At 39.5% G+C, this 23036-nt stretch overlaps 1 protein-coding gene across 18 annotated transcripts in view; it reads left to right on the plus strand.

The window, feature by feature from the left end:
* Nucleotides 1-414: 414 nt before the first annotated feature.
* madd (MAP-kinase activating death domain) overlaps nucleotides 415-23036 on the plus strand; it is a 32126-nt gene continuing 9504 nt past the window's right edge. The window contains exons 1-26 of one of the 18 annotated variants that reach the window (XR_009714189.1): nucleotides 415-784; nucleotides 2822-3032; nucleotides 4191-4835; nucleotides 6027-6330; nucleotides 6746-6877; nucleotides 7098-7211; nucleotides 7321-7401; nucleotides 9905-9961; nucleotides 10671-10843; nucleotides 10961-11196; nucleotides 11300-11456; nucleotides 11563-11666; nucleotides 11815-12005; nucleotides 12170-12510; nucleotides 12717-12847; nucleotides 13055-13156; nucleotides 16663-16771; nucleotides 16879-17065; nucleotides 17548-17698; nucleotides 17946-18149; nucleotides 19405-19455; nucleotides 20976-21079; nucleotides 21242-21325; nucleotides 21568-21726; nucleotides 22056-22176; nucleotides 22375-22437. Coding sequence is in view for 17 of the 18 variants with exons in the window: in XM_061276640.1 (XP_061132624.1) it covers nucleotides 2974-3032; nucleotides 4191-4835; nucleotides 6027-6330; nucleotides 6746-6877; nucleotides 7098-7211; nucleotides 7321-7401; nucleotides 9905-9961; nucleotides 10671-10843; nucleotides 10961-11196; nucleotides 11300-11456; nucleotides 11563-11666; nucleotides 11815-12005; nucleotides 12170-12510; nucleotides 12717-12847; nucleotides 13055-13156; nucleotides 16663-16771; nucleotides 16879-17065; nucleotides 17548-17698; nucleotides 17946-18149; nucleotides 19405-19455; nucleotides 20976-21079; nucleotides 21242-21325; nucleotides 21568-21726; nucleotides 22056-22176; nucleotides 22375-22437 (4060 nt within the window). In the remaining variant the exon portion in view is untranslated. The remainder of the gene's footprint in view (nucleotides 785-2821; nucleotides 3033-4190; nucleotides 4836-6026; nucleotides 6331-6745; nucleotides 6878-7097; nucleotides 7212-7320; nucleotides 7402-9904; nucleotides 9962-10670; nucleotides 10844-10960; nucleotides 11197-11299; nucleotides 11457-11562; nucleotides 11667-11814; nucleotides 12006-12169; nucleotides 12511-12716; nucleotides 12848-13054; nucleotides 13157-16662; nucleotides 16772-16878; nucleotides 17066-17547; nucleotides 17699-17945; nucleotides 18150-19404; nucleotides 19456-20975; nucleotides 21080-21241; nucleotides 21326-21567; nucleotides 21727-22055; nucleotides 22177-22374; nucleotides 22438-23036) is intronic. The other 17 variants (XM_061276641.1, XM_061276643.1, XM_061276640.1 and 14 more) reach the window with 17 other exon arrangements.

Genomic DNA, 23036 nt, shown 5'->3' on the forward strand with positions numbered 1-23036 from the left:
TGCTCGAGGCTCAGGTAACAACCTGGCTCGGATTGCGAGCTCACATGACTAAACTCAGAAAACAACCGAAACATGTTTGCCCTCAGCAAATCCCCCCCCCCCCCCAAAAAAAAGCCTATTGACGCCACTGCTCCGAGGTATATCAGTGTAAGATTGCACCATCCGTTTTATTTTATTTTTTTAGCCAACGTAAACTTTGTAAAGTGCCGTGCAATGCATGCATGCATCTATGCATCTAAAAATTGAAAAAATATTTATTCCATCAAACTAGCTATCTCTGTTGGTTGAGTTATTTTCGATTACGTCTACGTCTATACTGTATCCCCCCCACACACACAAATACGAACAGTTTAGTGTTTTTTCAACACTAAATGTCATTACAACAGTTTGAATGGGGGATGAGCACCTAGTTCCGCAAGGCTTGATGTAGTTTCCGTTCTAGAAATCACCCTCGCAATATGCGGATTGCGGAACTCCTCAGATGAGGATGAAGAGGAGGATGTTGTGAAGGCAGGTTGAAGCTGACCGAACTGGGAGGTGTCAACGCATACTTTGCATCCATTTAACTGTGCCGCCTACGTATCGCTCGACGAAGCCAAGCTCTTCAGACGACGCCTGTTCCTTGTGTCTTTAAATGACAAGCTGCATCGAGAGAGGCAGAGGACGAGTCAGGCAAACGACAGCTCCTCTGATCAACCGGGAAGGGCATCTACTAAGCAGGCCGTCTGTCACCAGCAGGGCAGCTGGCGTTGCAGCCGCTGTTAGCAGCTAGCTCGCTAACCAGGTAAGGATGCAGTTTGTCAACGATGCACTTCTGCGTTACATGTCAACGATCGCGACAGGGAAGTGTTTTCGCAAATCTGCTCTCGTTATAGGATTTGCACAAGTATTGCAGATACGAAACGATAACGCTACTAGGAGCAGCTAACCAGCTAATCCAATAGTGACGTACGAAATCACCAAGCTAGCAGTGGGGGCGAGAGAGGCATGCATAAGTCAAGACAAGGCCTGTCAGATATTATTGCTGTTTTAATATTATTACTGATAACACCCGTAACAGCTACACTAATCAGTACAGTTTATTGGAATTGTCACCATGCCATCTACCTTTATTTAACCGTACTCTCCATTGCTGGTTTATTTCATTTGACATTATACTTTTACGCGTACACTTAGTCTTGGGTTCAGATAGATACCATAAGTGAGATTTGATCGATTTTATTTGCATGATCAATTTCATGAGGTCTCTTTCTCTCATACATTTACTGTTTTTTTTTTCTCGTGACATGACTAATTTTAAAGGGGAGGTCAACCCCACAAAAATCTTTACAGTAAAATATTGTATGTGACCCTCACGAGTGTAAAGAGGGCATTTTAATTAATATTGAGTTAGTGGTATTGTTTTCGACTCATCTTTTTGAGGAAATAATTGAAATAGACAGCCCCTGTATTGCTTTTGTAAAAGACCTTTAAGAAAAATGATGTCTGAATTGTGTATTTGAGTGTGAAAATTATATTATACTAAAGGGAAATTCGTCAAACACTGCATGTATACTTTTGTGTTGCACACCACATACACTCGTGCAGTCATGCAGCATTGAGTTGATCACGTGGAAGGTGTGCAGAGTGTTGTATTGCTTGAGCTGGGTGACGATGCTTTGCTGAAGGGCACCTCGACAGTAGCAAGCAAGGAGACTAGTCTCTCCGACATTTATTTGCTATTTTTACACATTTGTTCAGCCAAAGGAATCAAGCCCTTGTCCTCCATCTGATAAGATTAGTTGACAGGTCCTGCTGTTTATCAGCACCAGCACCCCTAAATCAGAGACTCCCACACCCACCGTGTCAGATAATTCACTGGGATGGGTGAGCGAGCCATCGTGTTCTCTGTGCGTGACGTGGCTGATCATCGTGCAGAGTTATTTTTAAAATCTGTATTCATTCTAATTGGTCCACTGGTGGAAGCTGCAAGTGGGGCTTGCTACATATAGTTATTCCTGCCTGTTGCTTTCCAATATATAGGACAGTTAATCCTGTTGGGTGTCTTTTTGAAAATCAATATAGATTTTGGTGCGTGCCTTTTGCAGTTTGACTTGTTGTGTGGACATGACAAAACCTTAACGAAAGTTTTGTCAGGGATAAATATGTATAATTTAAACATTTACGTAATGGAAAAATCTCCATGTGTACTTGATCTCAGTTGTCCAAATTATTTGCTGTTTGCTGTAATGGAGATGAGTTTTGTTTGCACAGCTGCTCAATTGTAACTGTTTAACAACCATAATGTCCGTTGTTGTAGAAACACAAAGGTTCCTTTGTGTACAACACAATACAAATAATTAAAATACAATTCTAATTTAGATTCTAATGTGTCTCTGACTTATGATTGTCTCCAGTGTATAGAAAACCATACGTAATAAAAAAATGTGTTGTAGTTTGTAATCTATTTTGTATTACCGTAATTTCTGGACTATAAACTGCACCTGATTATAAACCGCACCAGCAAAAAAATTGAGGAAAATGTAGTTTTTTTTTTTTTTTTCCCATAAAAAAGCCGCACTGTACTAAAGGCCGCATGTGCATGCGAGTTATTTAAACATTAGAACTGTCGGTTCTGTTGGAAAAGCTCAGAGTGTGCTGCTTCACTCAGGCTGTTCAGAATGTTGTTCGAATGTGCAGTTCAGTTATTCACAATATGTTTCTATGTATGATGTGACCTGTTGTTAATTTGAGAGTAAGTACTGTTAACAGATCTTTTTATTGATTTATGGCCAAAGAAAGCAAAAAATAGCCACTGTAAATCTACCCTTTTATGTTACAGGTTCAATCGAGAAATTCCAGAACCTTCAAAATGATTATGCCAATGTATAATCTCATAATACAATGGACGTTTCCCACCTTGGAATGAAATCATCTACTAACTAACACCATTCATCACGGATGACGTGAAATACAAGACGTGGTCGATCCAATATGGAGAAAAAGAAACCGTGCCCACGACTCCTCGACTACTTGGTGGTGGTTGGTGCAAGGTAAGGATTTTCTTTGCTTGTTGTTGGTGATGTGGTCGAAAGACCACGTATGGACTACAATTAAAAAAAAATGTTGCACTAGTAAAATAAAAATACAATAATTCTCTGGACATGCTCAAATTTGTTTATAGGAAGGATTTATTATACAGCATTAACTTTTTTGTTGAAAAATATTCTCATTCTTTTTTTGCTAGTTTTTCCAGCGGTTTAACTCATATGAGCAAGCATGCAAAACGGAGTACAGTAGTTCTTTGTATGAATTTGCACTGGAGGACCATCTGATTGTTCAGCAAAGAGGTGTTCATAGTGCAACTGTCAAGAGTATGGTTATAACATTTCTAGTGTTGTGCTTCATGGAAATGGTGACGAAGTTTCCGTGTTCAAATCTGTGTTATTTCTTTACTTCTACGAAACCATAACCTTACCCAAGTATTAATTCTAACAATGTTGAAGTGCTGTTCTCGGAATTCCTTCTCGGATGAAGAATTGAAGCAAGCACAATGAAACTTTTTTTTTTTGAGGCGAATGAGTCGCTGCTCTCTACCCGCCCGACTGTATATTGCACCAATGCATTTGTTACCATGACAACTATGAACACAGCTCCGATGCAATTGTACTGTTTTGTTGAGGCTCAATCAAAGTGTGAACTGCGAAGCCTATGCATGTTCCCACAAAGACAGATAAAGTATTGATTGTACATACTGTATCTTCTTCTAGGGAAGCAGGACTTTACCACCAAGCCACCAAATTACTTTTGTCAATTAGTTTAGCAGATCTCTGCATGCAGCGGACACATTACCAACCGTTGGTCCTTTCTCCCTCGCTCTCTTTTAATGTATTTATTTGTGTTTATTGCGCGGATGCGACTTTAGCCACCAACGTGTGTTTTGATGAACTTGGCCATTTTGACACACTTTTCAAAAACCGTCGGTACAATTTGTCACAGCCCTAGCCAGTTTCTTTTGTAATTAGCGCTAAGACTGTTTTATTTTACACATTGCAAACATTTACTTTTGAAAATTCATTCAAATCACTGTTGATTCCTGTAATAGATATGCAGATAGATCAACTAAGCATAAAAAAGGTGGAGTCCGCCAATCATGTTACACGAATGTTATGTTTCATTACAAATCTTGTGTTTATCTATTTCCCATTTAGGCAACCAAGTAGCGATAGTGTGGCACAGACCCCTCAGCTTCTCCGCCGATATCCACTAGAGGACCACCACGACTTTCCACTCCCACCAGATGTGGTCTTCTTTTGCCAACCAGAAGGCTGCCTTAGTATACGTCAGCGTAGGGTTAGCCTTCGTGACGACTCGTCCTTTGTTTTCACACTGACTGACAAGGACTCAGGAATCACTCGCTTTGGAATCTGTGTCAACTTCTACCGATCTTTTCAACGCGGGCATCACCGTCCCCGTACGGACAAGGGTGGTCATGCAGACAGCGCAGCGCAAGGAGGGGACACCACAAGTGAGGGGTCTGATGGAAGCACTGGAGGAGGCCAGTCTTCTGGGTTGTCACCATCCACTAAAGCTGAGTCCGCTCCTCTTTCTGCTTCTGGAGAGGAGATTGAACCAGCAGTTCCTGAGCTCAATGCCGGAAAGGCTGCAGAGCTCAGGCGCAATGCAGCAAAGATAGCTGCCAGAAATCGCAACAGTACACTGACCTCGTTGTGTTTACTCAGCCACTACCCCTTCTTCTCCACCTTCAGGGAATGCTTATATATTCTTAAGAGGATGGTAGACTGCTGCAGTCAGAGGCTCACGCAGCGTGCTGGAATGCCCCGTACATTCCAAAGGTGAGGAATGTTTGATTCCCGTGTGCTTCTGCTTTCGAAGCTTCCGGAGTTTCAAGATGAGCAATGTGTTTTGCCTAAAATGTTTTCCAATCATTGTTACAAGAATAACTTGTATGTCTTGTGTTCTCATAGTGTTGCTTTCACTTTATATTGTAATTACTTAATTACGCCCTGATTTACAAACACATCCGCGTGCAGATAAAGAAAAAAACACACGCATGCACACCATGCAAATTTAAGAAAGTGTTAACATTGATTTTGTAAGGACATACAGTATCTTACTTGCATGGAAAGTTGTGTTTTTAGGTAATTGTTTTTGGACAGACCTATGACTAATGACGTGATTAGTTTCTCTCTGCGTTTTGATGACTTAATATCAACTAAATGTGGATTTTTCACAAATTAAGTGAATTTAATCATTTGACTTGAAAACAGCACAAAGGATATTAGCTGAAACTACATAAATTACTCCTCACTTGAAAGAGTCTATTTCTAGAGCCATCAAGCAGCACAGACAAAGTCATTGTGGTTCTCCTGTTTGGCTTACTCGTGATAGCAATTTAAGAGTGACAAAGTGTTTCTTATCCTGTGTGAGTGTGTTTTTTTGCCAATACATTTAGATTCACATTCATCATAGTAGTAAAACCACTAAGTCTTCGCTTGAAGATTGTAAATGGGATGTAACGGCGCTACACACTGAGCCTTGTCTGGCTTGCCAGGCTACAACATACCTAGCGCTTTGGTGTTGCACCAATATTCAAGATTAAAAACTTCAGAAAGCAACACAACATGTGATAGCTGATAATTTTTCGGTCTGACACGGCTGAATGAAATGTCAGCCAATGACAGAGAAGAAGAACCATCATATTATGGCTGAAAGCATTTAGCTTTTTTTTTTTTTTGTCACTTTGCAGCGATGCCATTAACAGATTGAGGTCTCCAGTTGCCTTTGGTGAAGCTAATGGTTTTTTTCGCTCTGCCACAGACACAAACAACACAGAAATATTTGACACATTTATTTTTAAATACTTCGTATCTGCTGTACTCACATGCGCGCCGACACACACGTGACTACACAAAATGAAGACGAAGACTCTATAGTAAAATCCTGTGCATCTTTCCTTTTTCTGGAACAACAGTTGCAGTATACTCCTGACGTATTCATCAAAGATAATATTCTGTCCTCCACAGAGATACAATGTGGCGGGTTTTCGCCGGCGCACTCTCAGTGGAAGAGAAGGGAAGCCATCTATTGGCTGACCTTCGGGACATTGAATCCTGGATTTACCGTTTGCAACGTTCGCCCGTACCAGTGGCAAGCCAGAGACGTGTGGATGTGGAAGTTCTGCCCCATGAAATGAAACGACCTCTCACCTTTGCACTGCCTGACAACTCCCGCTTCTCCATGGTGGATTTCCCATTGCACTTGCCTTTAGAGTTGCTGGGTGTGGATGCCTGTCTTCAGGTTCTGTCGTGCGTCTTGCTGGAGCACAAGGTAAAAGTAGATCAATGAATTAGTCCAGGATCTTAAATATGTCAGACTTGTATGTTGTAATACTCACTCAAAAGTCACCCCCTTTATCAGTCTTCTGCAATTTCCACATGGTGCTTAACCTGACTGCTTGTTTTAGTGCAAGATAAACTTAAAATGGTCCATTAATGTGCATTACATACATTGGTTGAGGTCTGTGAACTGAACGTTTGTGGTGTGTTTTCATGAAATATGTGGCTGCAGATCTTTTTTTTTTTGTTTTTATAAAATTGTTCCCTGAAATAAAACTGAAACCGTCTGCAACTTTGTATCCAGCAACTTCTACATTTGGGATTTTCTTAGCGGAGGCTCCAGTTTAATTTCGGGCTATTGAGCAGTGTATTGAGATTTTATTTTTCTGTTTTTGTTTTTCCTTCAGGTTATTCTCCAGTCAAGAGATTACAATGCTTTATCCATGAGTGTAATGGCGTTTGTGGCCATGATCTATCCTCTGGAGTACATGTTCCCGGTCATTCCCTTACTGCCAACCTGCATGGCCTCAGCTGAACAGGTAGAACATATCGTCGTGCCATTGGTGTGATATTATTTGAAAAAGGAAGGAGAGCGTTGTGTAATAGGATTCAGATTGTATCATCAAACATGCTATTCCATTCCAACGACAATTTTCTGCTTATGCGCATACAAATGTTGAAGGACAGTAAATAAAACAAAAGAGATACGTCTTGCTGCAAAGCATTCTCTCTCAACATGTTTTCTTTTATTCTTCCCAGCTTCTTCTTGCTCCGACTCCCTACATCATCGGTGTGCCAGCTAGCTTTTTTCTGTACAAATCTGACTTCAAAATTCCAGATGATGTGTGGCTTGTGGATCTGGACAGCAGTAAGGTGACTACAATCACATGATTAAGACTTTCTTTGTGTTACTTTTTTGGCATTTGTATTTTTTGAAACAATCAAAATAAATGGTGTTACTGCAATTGTAAATGTGTTTCAGGTTAAAGCACCTACAAATGCAGAGATTCTACCACCTCTTCCAGAGCCTGAAGCTGGTGAGCTCAAGAAACATCTGAAGCAGGTACTTGTACTGTGTGACTTTTTTAATTCGTACTTTTTTTTGCCCTAAATCTACCTGTGCCACACGCCTTTCTGGAGGCCAAGCATTTCTTATTGGCCAAACAGTGTCGTTTTTCATCATACTTAAATCGTTTTGTTGCTCTGTTAGTCAATATCGAAACCTTTCTTCCAGCCGTGTGAAGAGTAGGGGCTTCCTACCCCAAAAGACTTGTATGTATTTTGTTTAGCTTGTGCAAGCAGTGGAAATGGATTTTGTTGTGCACTAACAAAAAAAAAATGGAATGTTTTCTGCTCTTTTCTGTTTTCTTTGCATGCTGTAGCTCTTGAAGGTAAAATCAGTTCTTAGAACCTTGTTATCTAGGATAAAAATAGTATTGCTGTTAAGACTGGTTGTGACATATTATCCCTCTAAACCCTATAACTGAAGACATCATCAGAATTTGGTTCTGATTCATGGAAACAGACACTTTGTATTTCTACTTCTACAATATGAGCACATAATTAACTTTCCAAAGTGTTCATTCGTTTTTATTTGAACAAATCATGCTAAAGGAAGACGTCTTAACTTTGATCCGAACATTTGCGTATACGAACCATAAATTAAATGATGTGGAATTATTAGTTCAGATTAGAATTGAAACCCATCAGGAGAATGTTTACAATGGTCTGGCTACAAGGTTTTGCCCTCTTCGATTCAATGAAGGCAGGTTCAGTTTCTATTCAAGCTGTTTTTTAAATTTTTTTAATTATTATTATTATTATTATTTCTTTTTTCAGTGAAACTTTCTTCAAAACTGATATTGTCCCATCCACTCTTGCGTATATCGACATGAATATATTCTACTGTATGGCACTGGGTGGAATGCTTGTACCACCAAAATCATTACTTTTTAGAGATAAATTAACATTACATAATCAAGTACGAGACATCAAGACTTAAGATTGGCCAGTAAACTAAAAATAACACACACGCAGGCACACACGTACATACGTGTGGACGGAACAATTCTAAATATTTGCGAGACAAAAAAACCCCCCTGAAATTTGCCAAATTGTGACACAGAGGGTTTCGGCCAGACGCTGTCACTGTGCAATACGTATCTACCTTGAATCAGAGCTAGTTTGATGGCTTTGTTTGTTTCCTTGGTCTTTCCTTGTGTACTCCTTTGTCTTTCCTTGGCGACTGGTATTTGGAAGTGTGTGTGAAGCCTCTCCCTTTAGCAGTTTAAGGGATGTGAATGGAGGAACTAACAGAGATTTTGAAACTCGCCACATTAAAACTGAAGTAGCCTTTGATGTGAAAGACTTTTGAAAACTTGTAGACTTCTCTGTTTTTTTTATCTTTTTGTGTTTCAACTTTCTTATATAATAAGCATGCTAAGAGGTAACCTTTGTAGAAGTTCGCTTATGCAAGTATTACATAGGTTTCTGAAAAGATCCGGTGGTGAGTCATCATTATCATCATCCCGTCATAACCACTGGGGCATTCCACATACACCTGAACCTCATTTCGACACGCTTCGATTCAACAGGATTTTCTAACGGGGTTTCGTCGCAAATACATTCTCAAGTAATATTTCAAATGGACGGTATAAGGACCGTATGAAGCTAAATGACTAGGACGTAAACCTTAGCGCTAGTGATTTGATGAATTTCCGTGACCAATTCAAACGCGTTAGATAATAAGAAGTCAGGCTGTTTGTTACGGATAGCTAGGATCGTTTTTGATTGGGAAAGTTCGTGGAAGCCCCTCATCCACACAGTCACAAGTCAAAGAGCGTGGCCGGACACAGTCGTAGAATAAGTGGCTGCTTTATTCTATCTTCCATCCGATTCAAATAGCATCAAAATTACTTACTCAATCCGCCTGATATTGTCATCTACATATTGCTTCTCTTTTAATAAAATGTCAACAGACATCAATGTGTGTGGAGCAAACAGACCCCTTTCGGCTGTCTAAACACATGCTTTAAAAAAAAAAAAAAAAAACCTTTTGATTTACTTTCTGTATTTTTGGGTTAACATCATTCCCAAATTCTGGCCCCCAAAGTCAAGGTTTAGGGGTTGTCACTAGTACTATACGTCCTTTCACACGGCCCAAATGTTTGCATCGGAACTGTAACAAAAAGTTATTTGTTTGTCTGTGCACATTCACACTCCTTTGTGCATTCAGATACGTGTCCAGCCAATGGCTTTCAACATGCCTTGGGCAACGACTGTCCGGTGTTTAAAAAAAAAAAAATACTACACCGTTACACCCATATTTATGTCCAACACTAGCAGTCTGTGTATCAGAACAGACAGCAGAACCACCATAATTCTTCAGTATCACAGTGACTTTAAATATATTTGTCACAGAAAAAAAAAATCATAAAGTATATTGTTTTCCTGTTAAATGTTGCCATTGAAAAGAAATTGAAAGGGCCATGATTTTGTCATGTGCTGCTCCCGTGACACTTATCACCTCGGGCCTTCTTGTGATTCTGCCAACGTCTTTCTCCTAGTGTCTGGTTAGGTTGACCGTGATCACCCAAAAGCAGATCTTCTCTGGTGAAAATAAGGTTACTCATTTATTCTGCTGTGGAATGCTCCCGCATCCTCTGTCCCAATGCTTTACTTTGCTCATAACAATTACTAAATTTTCTTTTCTCAAGAATTGAGTTACATGCATAACAGCAGCGTGTCTCCGAATGTTTTATGGATCCCTTAACGTGCTGCTTAGCTCTGGCTTGAGCATGACTGAATATGCGTGCCTTGATTCTTGCATCAGTGAGTGTCGTAGTAACCAAAAGGAGAACAAAGTGGAGTCGATACATTTTAACAGACATTTCACCTGATCCAACAACTCAATATTCCATTATGCTTACTTTAACACTGATAACTCTGCAGCAGAACACTCAGTACATTCTGTCCTCTTCCTGATAATGACACCCACTACAGGCATCAACATGCACAGATTCCAACTACCAACATGTGTATCATAAGATTACAAACGTGCAAAAACGTAATTCTGAAATCAAGGCGAATCGATTGTTTTTGTATTAATTGTGTGTTAAGTGTTGCGTAGTATACGCTCGTAATAGCATTTGTACAGTTTCCATCAATGCTTTGTTGGAAGAAGTTACTTTTTCAAATTAATACATCTTTTTTGGTGGGTAGAGAAACTATTGTAATGTTGGTGCCTCATGTGGGAGTGGCTCATCAAACGTTTCTTTTTTTTTTTTTTAACTCTTGCTCTCTCACTAATTATCACTCTATCACTTGTTCTAGGCCTTGGCGAGTATGAGTCTGAATACCCAGCCCATTTTAAATCTGGAGAAGTTCCAGGAAGGTCAGGAAATGCCCCTGCTTCCCCCTGGACGTGATAAAGCTTCACCATCATCCACTGAGTTCAACCCCCTTATTTATGGCAATGATGTTGATTCTGTGGACGTCGCCACCAGGCAAGCCTTTTGTCTACTTATTATTGGTGTTTCATATTTGTTCATTTTCTACTGCTTGTGTTTCGTTTTTGAAAGAAAGCTGTAGTGCAATCCAGATCTTTTATTTTTACTGAACAGGGTGGCCATGGTACGGTTCTTCAACTCTCCAAATGTTCTCCATGGTTTTCAAATGTACACACGGACCCTGCGCCTCTTCCCTCGTCCTGTGGTGGCTTTTCAGTCGTCACCTTTCCTCGCATCTCGACCGAGGCGATCTCATTTTGCTGATAAGCTTTCCCACACCCAGGCTGTGGAGTTCTATGGCGAATGGGCTCTCAATCCCACTAATCTAGCATTTCAGAGAATACATAATAGTAAGATGATCTTTTCTGTTTTATAGCTTCTTTCTAATTGTAACTTTTCATTACGTTAAACAAGACAGTTAAGTGTACCCCCCCCTGCACAATTTTATTTCAGATGTTTTCGACCCGTCCTTAATTGGTGATAAACCCAAGTGGTATGCTCACCAGCTTCAGCCAGTCGTCTACAGAGTTTATGATGGGGGGTCCCATCTGATTGAGGCTATGGCAAGTCCATTTGAGGATGAGAGCAATGACTCTGACCCCACCGACAGGTAAAGATTTTTGGTTCTTCATCATTGATAAGAATGCATACAGCTTGATTGGTAGTAATCTGGCTTTAAAAGATAATGCATGTTTGTTTTTTTCCTTCTTCTTTAGCGGTAGTGACAGTGAGGCATATGATGATTCCAGCTCATCCTATTCCTCACTTGGAGACCTTGTGAGTGAGATGATTCAAGGAGACATTCAGGGAGACACACCAAGTATGTTTTTAAGTGTTGGTTTTCCTTAAGTTTTCTCCATTTTGCATTTGAGATTCTTATAGGAAAGCCTCTATCAATTAGCTTGTATATAACAGTTTTTTATTGCCCAATTAGTTTTATATTAATTATCACTTTTTTTTTTTCTTAGGCCTACAACCACATACGCATGCTGCTCTGGGAGATGCAAGCGAGGTGGACTTCCAGGACTTAAGAGAAGGCTCAGAGGGTCCATCCAGCGGGGATGCTTCTGGCGAAACATCTGACGGACAGCCCCTTCGCTCAAGCTCCAGCACAACTGCAAGCTCCAGTCCCAGCACAGTCATTCAGGGAGTCAACCATGTACGTATGCCATCACCACCAACGATAATTTGCTACCCACCTCCTACTTATTCGGTAATCACATTTGTTAAAAGGTCTATCCATATTTTACATCTATATTTCTTTTTTTGCTTTTTACTTTGTCATTAAATATAACTTTGCAATCATATATATTTTTTAAACAGGATCAAGGGGAAGCACCAGATGGCGAGGCACTAGCCGGTGCTGGCCCACAGAACCCAGTCATTGGAGTTAGCAGCCAACCGTCTCTCAGATCAACCGTTGAAGCTGGCCCGGTGGACCCAGCTATCAAAAAACGAGAGTATGACAACCCCTATTTTGAGCCTCAATATGGCTTCCCCTCTGAAGATGATCCTGATGCAGAAGAACAAGTGGAGTCATACACCCCTCGATTCAACCAGAACCTCAATGGCAACAAGTGTGTTCAACTTGTTCATCACTTGAATGAACTAACTCTTCATTCAAAGGGGGGGCTCTCTGACCAACCATGTAATGTCAAAACCCAGTATGTACAAGTAGTTCTCCATTCATGTTGGTCTTGAATCTTTGGCAATGTAATATTGTCATTTGTATTGTATACTATTATATATATTTCACATACATATATTATATATATGTATAGAATGTTTCAATATGTTCCTCTTGTTGCATGCAATTAATTGTTTTCTGAGGAGATTTGAAGAGTTTTTCTTTTTTTCTCCTCGTTTAAAGAGCACAGCGTCCTTCACGTCCAAGTAGTCTGAGACTACCCGGGGAATCCGATGGAGAAGGGGACAGCTCACCAAACTCAACCATTTCCAACAGCAGTAATGATGGATTTGGGGGACTAATGTCTTTTGCTAGTAAGAATATTTTGAACTAGTATTCATTTATTCTCTGTTCCTACGATGTAATAACGTGTTGACCTTTTAATGCCTTCTCAAATTCTGGAAAATTGTGCAATGGAAATCACCTTTCTTCCTCGCTCCATTACAAAGAATGACTTGATTGTGATTTGTGGTAAACGATGGCCAACAGCTGCTGTTGTTGACAACCTGTATTCATTGTAGGTAATCTTTACAAGAATCACGGTACCAGTTTCAGTCTGTCCCAGCTGGCTCTACCAAACAAAGCTGCAAGGGAGAAAGCCACGCCTTTCCCCAGCCTGAAAGGTATAGTAGCGCAGCCAATCACACACATTTAAACGCTCTCGGTGGACTCCTTTTTTGTTTCGAAGGCTGTATACTGGTCAGTTGATTTCCTGAGCCCAGCTCATTTTGTTTTATTTTTTAAATTATATATTAGTCTGGAAGGATCATCATTTTATGTTAATTGGTATAATGTATAGTTAAAGTATGTGCCTGGTTTAATTATTAAGGCATTACTTTTAAACATGAGCCTATATGAAAATTTAGGTTCTTAATCATTTGAATGATTGTTTTTTTTCCCCCCCCTGTTCTGCTTTCTTCATCTAAATTATTTTTTTCTTTTATAAAAGAGTATTTAAATTTTGACATTGAGGAGGAGCTGGACCAAGCAGGTCTGTAGAGATTCCATTTTTATAGCCTGACTTTTTTTTTTTTTGTCCTCCCTCTGATTGCTAACAGTTATGGCGCTATTTTAAAGGAGGGTATTGAGGATTTTAGGCACAGTTTTTTTCTCAAGTCGGTAAATGGGAGAATTCACACGCACAAAAAAAACCGTGTTTTTTTGTTATGCTTTTCTAGGGGTCTACACTTTTGTTAGTGTTCCTTTTATAAAATCAAAAAAAGCTGCTGAATTTGCAACACTTCTATCTACCTTAAGAAGTTTGGTCTGATGATGACCACTTGTATGCACTCATTTTAAACTTAATGTAAAATTAGCTATCAAGAGTATCTGGTTGAATCACATCGCAAAGTTAAACAAATACAAAACATATCTTGAAAATATTGGTCAAAAATTGGAATAGGCGATTTAAAAGAGTGTTTATTGTAAAACTTGTTTAACTTCGATGCATTGGGTTGTATTTACGTCTGTTATTTTCCGCCTATTATTGGTCAATATGACAAATTCAAGCTATTAGCCTTTCCGTCCTAAGAATGAAATAATTGTTAGAACGATATGAATTCTGCAGAGGTTGAATTTTTCAACAGAGAGAAAATAAACAGGTGTAGCATGGTACTCAATAGCTCCAATTCATGTGGAATAGCTGCCATAGAAAAGGTTCCTTTTCATTTCCGTGTGTTCTGTCTTTGTTGTCCAGATGCACCTGACAGTCCGGGTATGTCATGTATGTTGTGACAGTTTGTCGTGACACCTTACCCTTAGTAGGCCCATACCTATCTTGGTTTTTCAGTGTAGGACTAAGATAGAAGACACTGTGTTTTATCCACACCTTTCTATTCCTTCCATATTAACTGGTGGTGGTGGTCCTATTGATAAAGATATCCCCCAACATAATACAAAGTAAAGACATTTACTCCAGGAAGGGCAATCAAGCAAGGCCAACGTCATGGAATTATTGCTACGGCGACATCTTGGTGCTATTCAGACTGAAAGATTTACTATGTATTGCTTTTTTCTATTTGCTCGCATCTTTGTGCCAAGGAACTCTATGAAATCGAACAAAGGAGCTTGATGTAGTGCTTTGGGGCAAGCTTGTGGCATAAATAGGCAATTATAAACCGTTTTTGGGTTTTGTCAAATTCTTGCTATTTGCGCCAGGGTTCAAGCCTTATCCCCAGCTAAAAGCAGGGGAACACTACACAGTGGACAACCGATTAAGCTCTGTTTGCCTTTGAATGAATTCCCAACAAGTCGACTGCTCCCCACTCGAGACGACTCTTTTGTTTTGTCTTACTCTGCTTCATAATTGTCAAAATGACAAGTTAAACAATAGTGGCCTATTATGAGTGTCCTGATGCTTTTGAATTTTGTTCCAAAAAACATTCAAATATAATTACAGTGCAGCGTGTGCATACTTTAGGCCTACATATAAATGTTTTATGCTTAACACGACATGAACAACATTGTCAATCATTATCTGGGATGAAATCATCGTCAGGACATCGTGGGCCATCATGTACTTTTATGTTGTTTGTTTTTGCTACTTTCTTTCTGTTTGCTGTCATATTAAGTGTGCATGCGTGATGTTTGTATGGGTTGATGTTCAGACTGGTTGTGATTGGGCCGGTATCCCCGTCTCTGTCCACTCCTGGTAGCAACTAATTCTGGGTTTTGTGTGCAGTATTTGGGCTAAATTCTCTAATGGAGATAATAACAGAGGCCGGCCCGGGGAGCGGAGAAGGTGGGTTCTGCTCTTTTCCCGAGTGAGCTGCATGCTTCTCCAAGCCAGTCAACTACATCTCCCCACATCCTTTGCTCATTTTACTCCTTGTGTGTGCCACCAAGGATTCACTGTGTTTTCCCTCAGTCTATTTTCATTCCGATTTACACATTATTAATGCATTACAAACAATTTAAAAGTGTGGGGTGGATTTAAGTGATGTACCACATTAAGCAACACAAATTACCAGCACCAAACACAGACCAGGATAAATAAAAGCAAACCTCTTGTCGCGTGGTTCATTTGATCCCTGCTTCTAGTTTCTCAAATGGGGTTAGGCCTAATCACGCTGTACTGCGGATGTTAGCGATAAATTGTTATGCAGCTGCAAACAGTTATTTCCAAAGAACAAGAACCAAGGTTATAAACTTATAGTTTGTTGAGTTATGTTGTATTTACATCATACTACGGAGTACGGATCCATTTGTTGTTTGTGAGATTTGTAATCACAGAAAAGGCATTATTGTTTGCGTTTTATTTATTTATTGTTCTGTTGATTTTGTGTTGTCTTCAGCCTGGACTCATAAAACATGGCGATAAGAAACATTTGGTAACTGTAAATCTTGTGTAAATTTTACTTTCCAAAATGAAATTAGTGAGATAAAACACTCGAAACCACACGCAAACGTTTTGTCAGTAAACGTAAAGATTTACAACAAGAAGGCAATTACATAATAGTTATTTTGTCTGAGGTCTGTGTAATTAAAAAATAATTAATTTTAGATATAATTAAATAATATAAGCTCACACTTGATGCTTGGCTTTATTATCTTTGCTGCTGTGGTTTGTACTAAAAGCATGATTGACGCAACGCTTTATAAGACTGCAACAACACTGCGGCAGATGACTTGCGTCAGCTTGTGCTCTTTTGTTTTCTAGCTTTATTGAATTTAGCAATCCATCCTCCTTTTCTGTTGGGCATGTAATTACGGACATAGTTTCTCCGCGAAATAGTTTTGGTATTCTATCCAGTATGCGCCAATCCAATGTTATGCCACCACCCTGAGCAGGATTTAGCTCTCCTTTTTGTGCGCGTCTTTGTGTGCGTGTCTTTGTGTGCGTCTATTCTATGCTTGTTTGTTTTGCCCTTCAACTCTCCTGTTGCAATATTGGTCTTGCAGCTTTGGTGATTATGTGGTCAGTAGTTTACTCGGATTACTAGTCTCAAAACAATGATGGAGTGTGTGGGGGGGGATAAGCTACTTAAAAACCCTGTTTCTCTCCTGGTACAAGTGTGTTTACCCAGAATTCCTCAGAGTTTTACCTTGTGTGCAAGTTTGTGATGCTGTTTTTAAGGTTAGCTGTTGTGTTTTCGAGATCTCATTGTGTTTCTTTGTGTTGCCACAACAGGTGCACGTGCACCTCGGGCGCTTGTGGACCAGAAGTCTTCTGTAATCAAACACAGCCCAACGGTGAAGAGAGAATCACCCTCTCCTCAGGGTCGCATTAATAATACAAGGTATTCTTTCAAATAAAATCACTTTTTTAAGAGAAGCATGACTTTTTGGAGTATGAACAGCCTTTGCATATCTGTTGACTACACTCGAGTCTCTGCTATCAATACAGTGAAAACCAGCAGTTTTTGAAGGAGGTTGTACAGAGTGTCCTGGATGGACAAGGTGTCGGCTGGCTCAACATGAAAAAAGTGCGCCGTCTGTTGGAGAATGAACAGCTCCGCATCTTTGTGCTGAGCAAACTTAACAGAGCCAGCCAGTCAGAGGAAGACTCTAGACAGGAGATCATACGAGATGTGGTAAATTGTTTCAATCCCATCATGCATTTGTGTTGGTGGTGGGGGTGTGATTTAGTTTTTACTAGTTTTCGATGTTATATTTCATGTTTGCTCACCATATTGTTCATTTAGTTATTAAAGACAAAGCTAGGGTAAATTTTATTATGACAGGATATGAATATTAGATCTTTTCTTTAACCTAGGAACATTTAGTTAAGATTAGATTATGATTGCCATTTAAATGTTTATGAACTCTATGAAACATCAATATTTTTGTCAAGATCCTCTTTTAGTTGAATCTGGAATCAGTTACTGATAATTGAAAATACCAGTATTATGAGCGATAAAGCAATTATGACCTGATTTATTTAAATGCTTTTCCCAATGAAAACCAATACAAAATTGTAGAGCAACTTTGCACAGTGTAAAAAATCTAAAATCATATTTATTTTGCAGTTTTTGCATGTGCTTGTATTTTTGACATAAATCATCTTTGTCTTCAGGAAGTGAGCCGGAAGGTATACAAGGGCATGCTGGACATACTGAAATGTACGGTATCCAGTTTGGAGCATTCCTACACAAACGCAGGCCTTGGAGGAATGGCCAGTGTCTTCATCTTATTGGAGATAGCACGCACGCATTATCAAACCAAAGGTAAGTTTAATAGAGAATCTTTGCAGTTTTTCTTTTAGTATATTATCGGTAAATACAATTCATGTATTCATCCTTAAAGTTTTTTTGTTTTTTTGCGAAGCAGCATGGGCTTGTGCCTAAACACCAGCCAAAGCTTTGTGTTGCATTTGTGTCAAGCTCTCTTTCATATAACTAACGAAACTAACAAACTTTCCTCTAATATTGCTGAACTTGGTCTGTGGCCCTTTTACTTTTGATAACTTGTTAGACCCTGAAAAGCGCAAGCGAAGCCCCACAGATAGTGCTGGCAGCCCCGGGAGTAAAGAGAGTCCTTCTGGCCAAATGGAGGCCGCCAGACCACAAGGTCTTCTGACCGTTCCTCATCTGCAGCTGCCACATCACACAACGGGCAGAGGAGCCCACCATTTTGACAGCCGGAGCCTGAACGAAGAGAACTTTATTGCCTCGATTGGTGTGTACATCACTCCAGCCTGGTTGCATGTGCACAGTGAGACTCCTTGAAAAGCCCATCTACCCCAGAACAAATTCCTCTCCCTTCTCCAACCATTCCCAAGAAACTTACATTCACGACAATGCTGCAGGAGTTACAATATTCCATACATTACTGTTAAATTGGCTTTCGAAGAATTACAGCAACGGTCTAAGCACCTGAGATTGTGCAATGTATTTATAGTTTACATCCAGGTTGACATTTTTAAAAATGAACCAATATAAAACAAGTCTGCAATAGTACAACCCAAAAATGTTTGGAATAATGTGTAGCCCTGCGTCCCTGCTCGGATTGCGTTTGTCCCGCCCTCCTAAAACATTTGTGTCCCCGTTTGGCTCCTCTCAAGAGGTCTGTCGTCAGCCTCTCGGCACCTTGAATGCATGTTTTTTTGCTTTTATTTTCAAGACCTAAATCTGCAGTAGTGGCCAAGTCATATAGGCATCAGTTGAAAAATTAGCGCTTGCTTGTGCCTTTACTGCAGGTTCCGACAACCTAAAATATGGCAGTTCCTCTTGCTCTCTGCATGGATTGTGGAAATAAACTCCCAGGAAACAGTCCCAGTTAAGAACAAAACAGACATTATTTGAGTTTTTAATGGCCAAAGCATCAAGCACAGTAATTGGTTTAAGTCAAACTTTTTTTCTGGGCCTGTGTACCAGGGACACAAGAGTCAAGTTACTAGTAGCTTGAGACCACTTTTCCTGTTAGAAGTTGCACCCTCAATTCTACAGAATGCTGTGTGACGTGCACATCCCAGCTTTTGCAACTGCTCCCATTTCATCATGTGGCTTGCCGGCCCATCGACGGCATTCCATGCTCTTCTCCAGTCCAACAATGTCTCCCTCTGATCTGTTTACTGGCGAGCCAAACCCATTCATTTGATTAAGAATGTTCTCTGTTCTGAGTCAGAGCACATTCTGCTGTTGGTGTGGCTCTCCAGGTGCTCCGAGTGTGTTGTAATGTTACCATCGTAGCTATCTCACATAATGGGCTCAACTTGAAAAGCAGTAAAAAGTCTTTCAGGTTGTTACGCAGCTACATGCAAACATTACAAAACATTCTACTGACGTCATTCGGTAGTGTCCTGTGTTTTTTAAGTTTATTTTGAGCTTTATTTTACTTTGCTTTCAATGCTCATCCACCATACTACATACTTTTTCAACATGCTCTCTGACTATCTGTCTTTCTCTCCTTGCTTGCAATGCATCTTGGGTAGAATTGTGGAGCAAGCACCAGGATAAGCAAAAATCTATGGAAAAACCACAGAGTAAGAAACTTCACACATCCAAAAAAAAGATTGGGGTATTAAGTTGTTGACTCTTTTCCCACCCCTCTCTGTCTTTTTATAGTCGACTATGTCTTTACCTCGCCGTACAAAAGGGACACAAAATATGATGTACAAAAGAATTAGTGTAATATTCACTCACAAGTCACATAAACCCATTTTAGTCCGTTTCTTATGGTTTCAAGTCTACAGTCTAGGCTTCATAAATCACATGTGAAGTATGCTTTGAACAATAAGCAGGTTTAAAATCATTATTTTTCTGTACTTGGCAAATTCTATAGGCATACAGCATTTTTAAGCGATTTCTACGTTGCATCAAAATTGACACCTGCTGCCCTTTCCTTCTCTTTATGCTTTCCAATTATCTCGCTTTTCACTTTTTGGTTTTAGATATTATTGATGCTGTTTCTTAATGTTTCACATGACAAGATAACCAAATATGTCATTTTCGGCTGAAGGTGACAGACTAATTACACTTATTGTTTCTCAGTTTGTCGGCATGCCTAACTGCCTGTGTCTGTGTTTCTGAGCCACATCGGCAGCACTGACGAAGAGTTAATGTTGCGGTCTGTGATGGAGTGTTACACTGCTTCACGCTCTTGCAGTTTTGTTTTCATTTGTGATTGTTTTTCACAATTTTTATTGCACTTTGGGCTTGCTCCCTTCTTGCTTCACTGTCTGGTCCTCTTGAGGTATCTCAATATACACTTGGATGAATCTTTGTCAGTTTATGTACACTCACCATCCACATGAATTCACAATTGCACAATTTAGCTGGGTCAATGACATCATGAATATGTCTGGTTCTTGTTTTCTTCTGCTTTGAAGACAATACTAAATTAATCTGTAAATACTTGGAATTTATTTTGAGATTTCATCAAACCGATTGAGCTCATAATTGAGCACAAAGCACTTGAAACAATACTGCCAGTTTTTTTTAAAATGATTCACATTCTTTTATTTATCATATAGTGTATTTCTATATTTTCAAAAAATTTTTTTTTTTTTTGAGAATGTTTGTGTGCTTTTTATTGTCTAACTCACTGGCACAATCCTGCACAAATTAAGCAGGACAACTACATAGAACATAAATGGTGTCATTTGACATCTTTTATATATTTCTTTATATTTCAAGAAAACAAATCTATACTTGTGCATATACATACATTTCCCTAGTAAATATTTATAGTGTGAAATTATTTTGTACAGAAATTCTAATATTGCCATGACATTCATGTCCCTGGTGAATGTATCTAAAACTGTTTCTGCAATTGCTAAAGTAGTGATCAAAAAGGATTTCATACCAAGTATAATGGTCTCCTTTATGTTCTGACCAATAGCCGACGATTATGTGTCAAAAGATTTCTTAAATGAAGTGAAAACTTTGTATATATTGCTTTTGTTGTTGATGTGCACTGCTGGCTTTGAATCGGGTGACTCGCAGCAAGGTAAGATTGCGAAAGATTCATTGAGAATAGTCTGACAGTTGTATTTCTACTCAGGGGCTGAAGGAGCAAAGCAGCAGCGCTCCCAGGTGACGGATGCAGAGGAAAAGAAATCTCAGATGAGTGCTGATAGTGGTCTCAGTGTCACCTCTGGATCTCAGGTTAGCCGTGCATGGTGTACATAAACATTAGTAGGTAGAATCTATAATGGTCATAAACAGGTTCCGGTAGCCAATGTAATCTCTGATGTTGCCTGACCGAAATACATTGCTGTCATGACTCTTAATTTTTGTCTCTGATCTCCTGTCGTCTTGTCGCCGTAGAAGAGTGACACAGAGTCTGTAACAAGTTCCGAACCGCCCATCCTAACAAGAAGTACCAGCCAAGACTCAGAGGCGAGCACAGTGGTAGGGCAGGACCAACCCAAATAGTGCCTTTTGTCTTTTAATTTTTTTTAAAATCTACATTCATTTTACATCCTGGATTACGATGAATTAATCGGTCATTTATCTTATTTTGAGTAGTTGAATGATCTGATTTTAACATTTTGGAATACTTAAAAAGCAATATGTAAAGGTGGTAAAGCAAAACTCAAGTGAACTAATAATCTTTTCAACTACATTTATTTTGTGTGTGTGTGTGTGTATAGATAAGCAATAGCTCTGGAGAGACTCTGGGTGCTGACAGTGACCTGAGCAGCACAGTGGGAGATGGTTTGGGTGGGAGAAGTGCTTTACATCTAGCACAGTCCAGAGGGACCCTCTCTGACAGTGAGATTGAAACAAATCCTGCTACCAGCTCAGTGTTTGTAAGTTCAAAAATTCTGACTCAAGACTTATTTTATTTTGAGGTAACGTCTCTTAGTTGATTTTTATGTGACTTTTTTTTTAAGCGCAGGTTTGAGTAAAACCAAGGTTTCAGTTATTGTAGTCCTAATAAAAGGTATGACGAAAGTTCAGAAATTGATCTCCCTAATTGATAAATTCTACATCATAAAACCTCCTTTCAGTAACGTCAGTGTGTGGTTGCATATAATTTATGATGCGCATTAAGAAAAAATACATTGCTGCATCTTAATAAAAAATGACATTATTTTGATGTTATAAAATGTGCATGATTTGTCTGGTTTATTACCAGGGAAAGACTCACACACTAAAACCTGGCGCAAAAGAAAACACGTCTGCAATAGCAAAAGGGGCGCCCACTCAGCCAATGGAGGACATCAGTATGAGGATCTACCTTTGTGATGGCCTCTTGGGTATGTTCAGTTTGTGTTGCAATCACTTCTGTCGATCTGATTGTCGCTGTCTCTGCTTTTGTGTTTTCGGTTTTTGGTCTCAACTTCATCTTTGGAGTGTGTGCTTTGTTTTTGCGATTAACACTTTTTCAATGATGGCCTAACCCCCTCTGCTTCTCTTCCCTCCTGCATCTTTTTCCTCCTGGGCAAATATTCCAGGCCGCGATAAGAGCTCCGTTTGGGATCAACTAGAGGATGCTGCCATGGAAACCTTTTCGCTAAGTAGGGCTAATCTCTTGCTGTGGGCCTTTTTCCCTTTGCGTAGGGTGCAAATGTTGTTTACCAAGTCTAGTGCTTAATTTAGCAGCTGGTGTTTTGTGGCGTTCTCCACTAGATGAATTATCTCGGAATCAACGCTGCATGTTGTTTTTTACTTAATAAGGAAGGGAAAAAATTTAACTGTCGCCTGGCTTTATACTTGGAAATACGTTTCTCATCCTTCCTACCCCTTCAGCCTCTCTTACAGAAACTAATAACAATGAAAGGAGTCAAATAATACAATTTTCTTTCTAACTACAGTCCAACCCCTATTTTAATGGAAAGCACATATTGGAGGTTTAGCACCCTTTTTTTTTTTTGGAAGATTTTTTTTCCCTTCAATTGATTTCACTTTTCATTTCATAATGATATATGGATTTTCACTGTTCGTGGATCAGGCCCAGCGAATTGCTGTGGTTGTCTGTATTTATGAATCATCTCTATAAATCGTCATACAATCTTGTTGTGGTACCTGTAAGTTGTGCTGCAGTTTGTTCTGTGATGATGTCTTCAATTTGGTCTGTCAAAGTTAATAATAAAATGGTGTTTAAACACTTAACCAT

The sequence above is a fragment of the Syngnathus typhle genome, linkage group LG4 (assembly GCF_033458585.1).
Source record: "Syngnathus typhle isolate RoL2023-S1 ecotype Sweden linkage group LG4, RoL_Styp_1.0, whole genome shotgun sequence".
NCBI classification, from domain to species: domain Eukaryota; kingdom Metazoa; phylum Chordata; class Actinopteri; order Syngnathiformes; family Syngnathidae; genus Syngnathus; species Syngnathus typhle.